The sequence below is a fragment of the Periplaneta americana genome, chromosome 3 (genome assembly GCF_040183065.1).
Source record: "Periplaneta americana isolate PAMFEO1 chromosome 3, P.americana_PAMFEO1_priV1, whole genome shotgun sequence".
Classification (NCBI taxonomy): domain Eukaryota; kingdom Metazoa; phylum Arthropoda; class Insecta; order Blattodea; family Blattidae; genus Periplaneta; species Periplaneta americana.
In genome coordinates, this window is record NC_091119.1 from 32,470,356 (window position 1) to 32,482,271 (window position 11,916).

Sequence of the window (11,916 nt, forward strand, 5' to 3'; positions counted from 1 at the left end):
TTATTATTATTATTATTATTATTACTGTTATTATTATTACTACTATTATTGTTATTGTTATTATTATTATTGTTATTATTACTATTATTATTATTATTATTATTGTTGTTATTCTTATTCTTATTCTTATTATTATTATTATTATTATTATTGTTATTATTACTGTTATTGTTATTAATACTATTATTAGTATTATTATTATTATTATTATTATCAAATAACTAGTAAATAACAGATAATAGTCATAAAAAATTTAAAAAGAAATTAAAATGGAAAGAAATAATAATAATAATAATATTAATGATAATAATAATAATACCAGTTATGCCTGTGTATTCAGCGTAATGCCCTTTAATGTCGCTTCTATATACTACTACTAATTGAGCCGTTGAGCAAAGCAATATATTACATTTTTTCCGACAGAACAACGAATAAATTCCTCTTCCCAGTCTGTACGAACCTTCTGTTCCTGCTAGAGACAGAGGGTTTGTAGAGCGACATGGTACCGACACTGCTTACCTTCAGTACCTGAGCGAGACAGAGAGCAATGTACAGGAAACTCCCCTTACCAGTATGAATGTCTTTGATTACACGATGTAATCACGATACCCAGTTTGGTCACCGCTGGTATAGATGTAAGTAAAGTTTCTTGGTTGCTCTCGCTGCTGGCGATTTGGATACCCTGATTTCCTGAGCTTTTAAAGATTTTGCGCAGATTGTTCGAGCTTGAAACCTATTTGATCTAATTTTCTCTTAGTGAGAGAGAACAAGAGGCATACCAGATTTTCTCCTATTTAGAACGGAGACTATTTCTTCAAACTTTTCCATTAATCTAAGGATTGTGATTCTGTTAGGAATATTTTTACCTGAGAACTCACGTTGACAGTTGAAATGCACGACGACACTTTCTTCATAACTCGGTATCTGTCCCGTAGTAATTCTTCACTCGTTTACATTACGACTAAGACTGAACACAGCTTGTGTAACGACCACGGACCGCTTGCCTACCAACAGACTGCCTGTCCGCAGCGATATCGAATGAATCACCCCGAGCCAGAAAAAAGAAATTAGTTTATGAGATAGGCTTATTGTTGAGTTATTTTTCAAGTGTTTAATATGAAAATTTCAAAACTATCAAAGCAGAAACCATCGCAACATATGTGTAGCAATTTTTTTGTGAATTTGCGTAAATTTAATTGCATTGTAAGTGTGGTTAGGTAGCATGCTTTCTTTTATTAATAATAACAACGAATATCTTATTTGGATACACAATAAAATAACTCTATTATTTTGGATGACAGTTAAATCTTGCTTACAATGTTGATAGAAAATTAAATTTTTTAAATGAAATAAAAATTTTGTTTGCTAGTATTAATCAGCTTCTTGTCTATGCGGATGACGTGAATATGTTAGGAGAAAATCTACAAACTGTTAGGGAAAACACGGAAATTTTCCTTGAAGCAAGTAAAGAGATAGGTTTGGAAGTAAATCCCGAAAAGACAAAGTATATGATTACGTCTCGTGATCAGAATATAGTACGAAATGGAAATATAAAAATTGGGAATTTATCCTTCGAAGAGGTGGAAAAATTCAAATATCTTGTAGCAACAGTATAATAATAATATAATAATAATCCGTGGCGCTACAGCCCACGAAGGGCCAAGACCGACCAGCCGGTTGCTGGCCTCACTGCCACATGCCGAAGCAGAGGTGGACGATCATCCAACCAGAATGGAGGTATCGTGTGGTTAGCACGATGATCCTCCCAGCCGTTATAGCTGGTTTGCGTAAACGGATTTCGCTACCTATCGTAGCTCCCCAAGTGCATCACCGGTCCCATACACTGGGCGAAATTTCATGAGAAAATTTCTTCTCCCATAGGGACTTGAACCAGCGCGCATTCCGTAACGCGAGTCCTATGCAGGATGCCTTAGACCACGACGCCATGGCGCGGGACCTTGGAGCAACAGTAACAAATATAAATGACACTCGGGAGGAAATTAAACGCAGAATGAATATGCGAAATGCATGTTATTATTCGGTTGGGAAGATTTTGTCATCCAGTCTCCTCTCGAAAAAGCTGAAAGTTAGAATTTATAAAACAGTTATATTACCAATTGTTCTTTATGGTTGTGAAACTTGGACTCTCACTTTGAGAGAGGAACATAGGTTAAGGGTGTTTGAGAATAAGGAGCTTACAGTGCATGAGGATTAAGTTGGCGTGATTTCTACTGTCCTTGTCTGAGGTCCTTGTCTACCGATTGCCACCAGATGTGACGGGCAAGAGGTTTCCTTTTGTACAATTCTTGGAATTCCCTTTCTCCTCTCTTCTCCCTTCACACTTTTGCAAACCCAATTAGTGGATCTCTCAGTGGCGTCTCGGGGTTGAGTTCATTAGTTAGTAGTATTTTGTGAATAGTGAAGTGAGTTTGTGCCTTTTTTATTGGGTTATTTTACGACGCTGTATCAACAGCTCAGGTTATTTAGCGTCTGAATGAAATGAAGGTGATAATACCGGTGAAATTAGTTCGGGGTCCACCACCGAAAGTTACCTAGCATTTGCTCGTTTTGGGTTGAGGGAAAACCTCGGAAAAAACCTCAACCCAGGTAACTTTCCCGACCGGGATTCGAACTCGGTCACCTGATTTCGCGGCCAGACGCGCTGACCGTTACTCCACAGGTGTGGACGAGTTTGTATCTTGTTGTACCAATTTAATATAATATAATTCACAAATTAAAATGTTTTCGGAGATGCATGGTTTCACTGTTACCTTAAATATTGTAAAGAGTGTTGTGCTCTTGTATTTAATAATAATGGTAGGCAATATGGGAAAACGCGGGCAAGCCTTGAAGTCGGACGGTATGAACATGGTTATTAATGCACATAAATTCTTTACTGGAGAATATGAGGCACTGAAATGCGGAAAACAAACAATATCTGTGTCGAGTGTTATCGAAAGAACTGCTGCAGCGACAGATATATCATCTCGTGGTGTTAACAGGATTAAAATAGAAAAAACAGAAACAAACCAAAAAAAAAAAAAAAAACAAAAGAAAGCGGAAGCGGAATTGGAAGCGTGCTGCGATCTCCAGGAAAGAAACCCCCGAATAGGATTCTTAAAAAACGTGTGTCACAGGTTAAAAATGAGCGCACTTGCAAAAGTGACGGAAGAAAATTAGAGGAAGGCCTGTAGAAAAAGTTGAAAAATTTTATTGGGCGAAGGATGGACTTGTAGATGGAAATTTATTATTCGTTCGTAATCAATTTGGACGACACAGACATGGACGAACTTTCTGGCGGAGTGGAGTCAGAATTTGAAGAGGAAGAGAATGCCGCCACTGGTAACTCGTGGTCGTTTGAAGGAGTGTCGACCATCATAAATGAGGGTAGAGAGAGATGGTGAGCATTCTCTCTCTTTCTAAAAGGGACTAGACAAGTAAATCCTCATGGACTGTAGGAAAATATTTGGGGCTAAGAGGGATGAAGTTACAGGAGAATGGAGAAAGTTACACAACACAGAACTGCACGCATTGTATTCTTCATCTGACATAATTAGGAACATTAAATCCAGACGTTTGAGATGGGCGGGCATGTAGCACGTATGGGCGAATCCAGAAATGCATATAGAGTGTTAGTTGGGAGGCCGGAGGGAAAAAGACTTTTAGGGAGGCCGAGACGTAGATGGGAAGATAATATTAAAATGGATTTGAGGGAGGTGGGATATGATGATAAAGAATGGATTAATCTTGCTCAGGATAGGGACCAATGGCGAGCTTATGTGAGGGCGGCAATGAACCTCCGTGTTCCTTAAAAGCCAGTAAGTAAGTAAGTTTTTTGTTATATATAACATGAGCTATTTGCTCTGGAAATCTGCAAGGCTATTTCACCTCCATTCTGTACGTATATATAAAAAATTAATTACTATGCATGATGCAAAATAATGACAATAATAATATCAGTGCTAATGATGACATCAATAGTAAAAAAATGAAATAATAATAATTATTATGTGAACTGTATTGTACAAAATGTAATAAAAACTTTAAAAACAACAAAATTACTGTATCGAACAACATTTCACACAACTTGGATAGAAGCAATTGACTTACATTTAATGCTACCGTTTGCCCGTTCCATTGAAAATAAATCAGATGTATTAATCGTAGCTCACCACTGATGCACCTACAGGACTGATGTTTTCTTTGCTTATTCAGTGATCGTATTCCCCACCCCTTCCTTCATGTGCGCGTATCTACGTCCAATGACAAGACATTTTACCCCATGCTCCGGAAAACTAGCGTTGCACATTTCTGCAGTTCGTCCTAAGAACCGGTTACGTCGCGCAGGTGTTCGATTAACCCAATACAACCTCTTCGTTTCTTTTACTAAAGGTGGATGCTTGAGCTTCACTTTTCTTCATTTACCCACATGAAGCCAGTTGTGTAGACCAATTTATCAACAAAGTCGCTTATTTCAAATGTCTTTGTCGCATTTACACAACTCTCTTCGCGATATGGAATATTATATCGAAATAAAATTCGATAACACATATTATTTCATTTTATACATTTTTATAATTGCCAGTTTATTCGATAATAGTTTATTATGAAATAAGTTCATAATTTTATACGTTATAGCACGAGTCAATTTGTATGGAAAGAGCGAAACGAGTTTACTAATTTTTACGAGTGCAATTTATTTAATTTATTTAACTAGCTAGATATCTAATGAATACAAATTAAAATTATTAAAATTATAATTATAATTACAAAACAAAAATGTATAACAATAACATTAACAATAACTGCATAACGTTAAAAACGTGTTTCATATGTTATTTTTTGTACGACAGCATTATAAAACAAATTAATAAAGAAATAACATCAGATTTTTAATGATGAGTAGTTTGATATCATGGTCTATGAAGAAAGAGGTTGCTATGGCAACAATGATGTATTAAATTATAGCGTGGCATAGAAAATCATTTCAAAATGTTAACTTCATGGCACAAATTATGCCGTCATGATAGACGTCATGACGTTTTAGTTGGCATGGTAATATTTTACGGCTCTGCTATAACAATGTGGCATATTATGCACGATTTTAACTTTCGATAAAGACAGTTTATAATGCTGGAGTACATAAACACATATTCACCGCTATATTTGTTATGTACTGCCATAAAAATGTTTATACATCACTTTTATGATAATTTCACATTATATGTCGTGTATTATTTTAAGGAATAAGAAGGGTACGACACGTCATTAGTAAAAATAAACTGTGAAATAATTCGTATTGCCTAAGAAAAATGAAAAGTAAAAAACTCTTTCTTTTCTTCCGCCCGAGTACCTCGGTCTGTGGCAGAGCCTTCTTCAGTTACAACCCGGAGCCATACGTCGGCAACACCGTAATTAACTGTCAAGCGGAGGCCTACGATGCATAATATGTGTTTGTGCTAATGCCGATTTTCAATGTAAATTAATGTTACAATATAAGTGTGTGTCGATGGAATTATGTTCGTGATCGTACAAAACGTTCATTGTTTATGTATTATAAACTAAGTGCGTGTTGGCAATAAAAACAAGACAATAAATGAAAATATGGCTGCAGTTGTTAGCAATTTTTACGGTTATTAATAATGACAAAGTGATTGACAATTCTTCTAAATATTAAATATTGTATAAACTACATTTTTACAGTCTTACTTGTGGTTTGTGGTGTATCAGAATTCTAGCCAAATTGTAGGGTCTAGACTGCTATATCAATAAAGTTACGCCGTTGATTTTCAAGTTCATTGTAAACAGCTGTTTTGTGATCCCATAAATGTTGCAGTTTTGTTGAAGATTCGGAATGCCTGCTATACGTCAGAACTAACTGTAATTTGTAGATACATACACTCGCTTTATTGGTTTTCAAGATATGTTTATTAATATTATCATTTTGTAATAGATTAGTAATAAACATGTTTCTTTTCACTTAATATTTACATGATTTAAAGTTCACTGAGTTTACGCTAATTGGCACATACTTAATAGATAATGATGTGTTTTGTTACGTATTATGTTGAAGGTATGTTTCTTCATTTTTCATAGATCTTTATACTTGGCCTAACTTTATTTACATCCTCATACTGTATTAGTACATGTCAATAGTTTCCTCTGTTTACATTTTTATTTTATTTGTATAATTTACATTCTTAGCTCATTTTCTGTAGTTATATTTATTTAAAATTATATTTTAAAAAGTTTATAACAAATAATTTAGGATAACAGTATCGTTATGGTGACTGATCAGGTTCAAACTAAAACTGGCTTCCTGGGCATCTGAAACATTTATAGAAAAGTACGACAGGTAATCACAAGAAATTAAAATGTACATGATATCCTAGATCTTTCACGTCAGAAGTGAAACAACATTAAGCGGCAAAACATTGTCAATTTACTAGCCACAAATATGTTAATTGAATGGAACTTAAGAATACTGCGTAGAAATGTCTTTATTGCATTATTGATTTTATTACATTCGGTGCAAGGAATATCTTTTTTATAAATTTATTTACCTTTGTACTATCAATAAAAAACATTTTTTTTTTTTATTATTTCAAGTGGAGTCTTTGTATATAAGTAGCCTACTTACGCCGTATTCTGAAGTATAGCTAATTGATTGCAATAAAACACTATTTTCAAATCCGTAATAATATAATTCACATCATTACTCTGAATCTTGATCTTACCTTTGTGCATAAAGTAATATTGAAAAAATACACGTTACGTACAACGAAAGCAATGAGCAAGCCCAATTACATCAATATCACCACAGTCTACTATATACAGTCGCGAAGCTCAATATGTAGTAAAAATGCAAACATGGGTAGTTGCCCACCACTAGGATCGCTACTATCGCCTCATCATCGCAGATCTCTCTCCTAGCAGACGAAAAAATATGTTACACTTTCGTTTTGTGTTCTTTTGGAAAAATTAACACCTTCCTTCCATTATTGAAATATTAAATGGATAAAGTTCATTTATTATTTTAATGAAGTATATTAAATTCCGCCATAAACTCGAAGATACCTGCAAGAAATAGGTTAATATTATTTTTGTTTGTGCAAAACGAACTGAAATTTACTATAATCGTTTCATTCATTCAAAATTATAGCGATAATGAACTATGAAACCAATAAATATTAATTTGCATTTCCCTTTACAACAATAATATAATAACAATAATAATGGAAATATGAATTAATGGGAGTAACTTACGTGTACCGGTACTTGTAGTGTAGGCTTACGTAGTTAACAAAGTGGGATGAGGTTAAGCAATAATAATCACACCAGAATTGGAAATAAAACGTGATCAATAAATGTTATTGTAACAGACTTACTTTTTCTACGTCTCTAGTAAAGTAATAAATAAAAGTAACAACAAAATTAACAGCTATAATTAAAAACATATCCTTTGAAAAAAAAAGTAGGCCTAAGTTGTCTGAAAATGTACAGTTATTCAAAGGAATCAGCTGATACAGACGTAGAATTAGTGCAAAGCTTTTGTTTCTCAGCTGCAGGTAATAACAGAACAGGTTTATTTGAAACATCAAATAAAGTTGGAACTGCATTCCAGATTAATTTATTTTTGTTTTCATTCATGAATTGTGTGTTTTCGAAATGAAGAGAGCAAAACTTTATATTATTATAAAGATATGCTTCATTCTTTGTCATTAGATCTTCCCTCCTGCTGTTTATTAACCATTTTTTGCATCTAGAAGTAAAATAAGAAATAGATGTTAGGATTTTTCTTCACAAGCATCAATGCGAAATACGCAACGACCTAGCACTCGATGGAAATACGACACAGTCCACTCTAAATCCAAAGTCGACCGTGGACAGTCTATTGTTTCTAGTTGCTAACCGCTTGGAGCGCTTTATCGCGAGATTTGCAAAAAATCACCTCAAGCTTCGCGACTGTATATAGTAGACTGTGGTATTATGTTGAAGGTATGTTTCTTCATTTTTCATAGATCTTTATACTTGGCCTAACTTTATTTACAGTCTCATACTGTATTAGTACATGCCAATAGTTTCCTCTGTTTACATTTTTATTTTATTTGCATAATTTACATTCTTAGCTTGTTTTCTGTAGTTATATTTATTTAAAATTATATTTTTAAAAGTTTAGAACAAATAATTTAGGATAATAGTATTGTTATGGTGACTGGCGAGGTTCAAACTAAAACTGGCTTCCTGGGCATCTGAAATATTTATAGAAAAGCACGACAGATAATCACATGAAATTAAAATGTATATGATATCCTAGACCTTTCACGTCAGAGGTGAAACAACATAAAGCGACAAAACATTGTCAATTTACTAGCCACAAATTTGTTAATTGAATGGGACTTAATAATACTGCGTAGGAACTTACGTCTTTATTGCATTATTGATTTTATTATATTCGATGCAAGGAATATCTTTTCTATATATTTATTTACCTTCGTACTATCAATAAAAACATGTTTTTTTATTATTATTTTAAGTGGCAGTCTTTGTATGTAAGTAGCCTACTTACGCCGTATTCTTAAGTATAGCTAATTTGATTGCAATAAAACCCCTTTTTTCGAATCCGTAATGATATAATTTACATCATTACTCTGAATTTTGATCTTACCTTTGTGTACAAAGTAATGTTGAAAAAATACACGTTACGTACAACGAAAACATTGAGCAAGCACAATTACATCAATATCACTTTAGAATCTTCCGCCTCCACTCAGTGTTGCCAAACCTACCCATTCTCCGGCTTGTAACTGAAGAAGGCTCTGTCCCTCTACAAAAGACATGTTCAAACTAATAAAAAGAATACAATTAGTTTTATTTAAAAATTAATTTTTTATCAGAGTGGATAAAATGTTGTACGATATACAGTGACTGTGACAATGACTGTTATTTCAACTCTTGCGTTTTGTGACTGATGCAGGGTGGATTGGCTGTCCAAAACAGGAAGTCCAGGAAGCAAGATAGATCACTGTGACTTCGGCAACTGGGAATATCTCGCGAGACAAGAATTCCGCAGCTTCAGCATCAGATTCTGAATGGCGTGCCAACTAAGTGATTTCCTACTCTCGTCTTTTCAAAGATCAAAGAACCAAATGATAAGTTCAGCAAGTTGTGAATTGTTGTGTTGATAAGTTATCGTAAAATTTTATATTTATTATAGTTCTTCATAAAAAAATTCTGCCCTAGATTTAAATTCAAAGGGAAATAACATTCTGCAATTTACAAGCGAAAATAAATTTCGTGTGAATGGGTTCCAGAACTGGTGCAACAAGATAGAACGATGATGAAGACTTGTACTGCTTTATCAAAAAGACATAATGAGACCAAATGCAAGTTTTATTTGTCTGTTATGTGTATACTCTCTGAGATATGAAGTGTGGTTTTATATACAGCTCTAAGAGTAAGCAAGCCGTAACAACGGCATACTATGATAATAAATTGAAAAGAGGAAACTGTACTTCATAACATGTATGTAAATCGAGGTAATATAATAGTTTAAGTACAACGGATGTGCTTTATTTTATAATCCTTCGTGTCATGAAGAAAAATCAAACCTAGATTCCATTATCCTGATTTAATTTACCGGTAACACCAATCCGTCATGAACACACATCAGAATAGCTTTAAATCCCACCAAACCTTCTAAAATAAACGACATGTGATAGAACATTTGCTTATTGGTGTTCATAAATTTACAGTGTGTGTCAGGAGTTGAGACTATTCAAGCCCTTATTCGAGTTATTTTACTATAAGATATTCGTGCGTTTTTCTTTTTAAGCAAGACGTAAAGCGCTGCAGCAAGACCGTTCTTTTGTTACATTTGCTTCACCGTCGCTGCAGCAACCGTGCAGCAAATCAAAACACCGCTTTACGAGTTTTCTGCACGAGCCATCATGGCGGAATCCGAGTTTTGGTCTTTTGCAACGTTTAGCCTATTATTGTTAAAATCGTCTAGTAATAATAATTCCATGCCATTATCATGGAAGTCGAAACTATTTAACATGTTCGGTTCTTTTAAGGTTAAATTTATTACTGCAGTAATAGAAACCAATATTAATTGTCCACCATTTTGCAGTCAGTTGACCTAATTGCGTTTTATTTTCGACCCTCATTTTGCTGCAGCGCTTTAAAAAAACCGCACGGTATCCGGGTTAAGAATATGTTGTACTCACGTTCTACTGTAAACAAAGCTGCAAAAGGTATCCATCCGCAAACTGCTGTGATTTGACAGAATTGCGGCACTACTTTACCCGCCATGTGGCTGTCACTTTTAACTGTATGTCACCGCTCGGTAGGGGTCACGTTCTTACGAGAAAATCGGGAAAATGACGACTAAAGTAAGTAGGAAATATGAATGCAATCCAGATTCAATTTCATGATCAGGCCTGTAAAGAGCGTCAGAGGCCTACTAGTATGAATGAAAGACATAAAGTAACTATTTTAATTGCCTATCTAATCAGAAACAGATAAGGCGCGAACTCCTTCCAGAAAACTCCCCTCTTCCTCTTCACCTTCGTCGACCCACGTCTCGTCAAGAAAACTTAACACGTCCCTCTCGCCTATATTCTCGTATTTTCCTCAAATACTTTCTACGCCACAATAATATAATTTATCTTCGCGGTCAACAATAATGTTCTTTCTGTTTCTCTGTACAAACCGTTGCTTACGAGATTGCTTTCATTATATCATAGCATTTGATATTACTATCCACTACTGGATTAATCTTGCACGACCGATGGTGGCGCGCTTATGTGAGGGCGGCAATGAACCTGCGGGTTCCTTAAAAGCCATTTGTAAGTAACAGGTTAATCAGCAGGCCTATTAGATATTTATTTCACCGCTGTGCAAGATAAATCGTACATTTGTACTAATCATGTATTGTGACTGCTGTTTGCTTTAGTAAAAATCATAACACTTCAACGTCAATATATTTTTAAAAGAAAGGGATAAGTTAGACCTACTTACAAATGATTAAATTATGAAGTCAGGGAAATGGAAGATAATACAGTACCTTAATTCATTGGAATAATAATAATAATAATAATAATAATAATAATAATAATAATAATAATAATAATAATAATAATAATAATAAATGAATACGTGAAAAGGGTAGACTACAGTGTTCATGTAAAATATATTAAGTTTCTTTAATTATTTCCGAAAAGGTACGGTGTATGAATTGAACAACAGAAAGGTAGTACCTTAGTTTATAATATGTAATATCTTTTCATATCAAGAATGACAGCCTTTTATTGTAATATAATTGAGACATAGAAGTTTTAAAATTACGTCTATTGTCCATAAAATATTGTACGAAGCATTTAATAAGCAATGGTGAGTCCTTTAAATGTTCCAAATGTCAATGTCATTTAAGTGTTCTGCTATGAATATTTAGTATAGAACAGCGCTCCGAGCGGCGAAATTGGCATTACGAGGGAACCACTTCAGACCCGTATTTCAAGCGCTATGCGCCAGCTTGTATAATCTCGTAAGCAACGGTACAAATTCAAACCCGATCTCCCGCAGAATATTGTGAAGACTTGTCTTCTTGAAGTTCGGCAAGTCGGGATCACTATTTATAAAAATCATTACTTTATTTATTGTAGGTGACTCGTTCATTTCAAAAAAGAGTGATGCACTTTACGACGCATTGCACTTCTTACAAACTCGTCACAATGCATTTCTGTCGCAGGTTTTTTGTTAATGCTTGGTGAAGAAACATCAGTAAACTCTGCCTTCAAATTCACTATTTTTTTAGTTGGTTATTTAACGATGCTGTATCAACTACGAGGTTATTTAGCGTCGATGAGATTGGTGATAGCGAGATGGTATTTGGCGAGAGACAGAGGATTCGCC

At 34.4% G+C, this 11,916-nt stretch overlaps 1 protein-coding gene across 1 annotated transcript in view; it reads left to right on the top strand.

The window, feature by feature from the left end:
* Positions 1–9,491, top strand: part of LOC138695897 (acylphosphatase-2) — a 53,833-nt gene extending 44,342 nt beyond the window's left edge. The window contains exon 3 of the mRNA XM_069820243.1: positions 8,978–9,491. Within this exon, the coding sequence (XP_069676344.1) occupies positions 8,978–9,092 (115 nt within the window). The 3' untranslated portion in view covers positions 9,093–9,491. The remainder of the gene's footprint in view (positions 1–8,977) is intronic.
* The last annotated feature ends 2,425 nt before the right edge of the window (positions 9,492–11,916 follow it).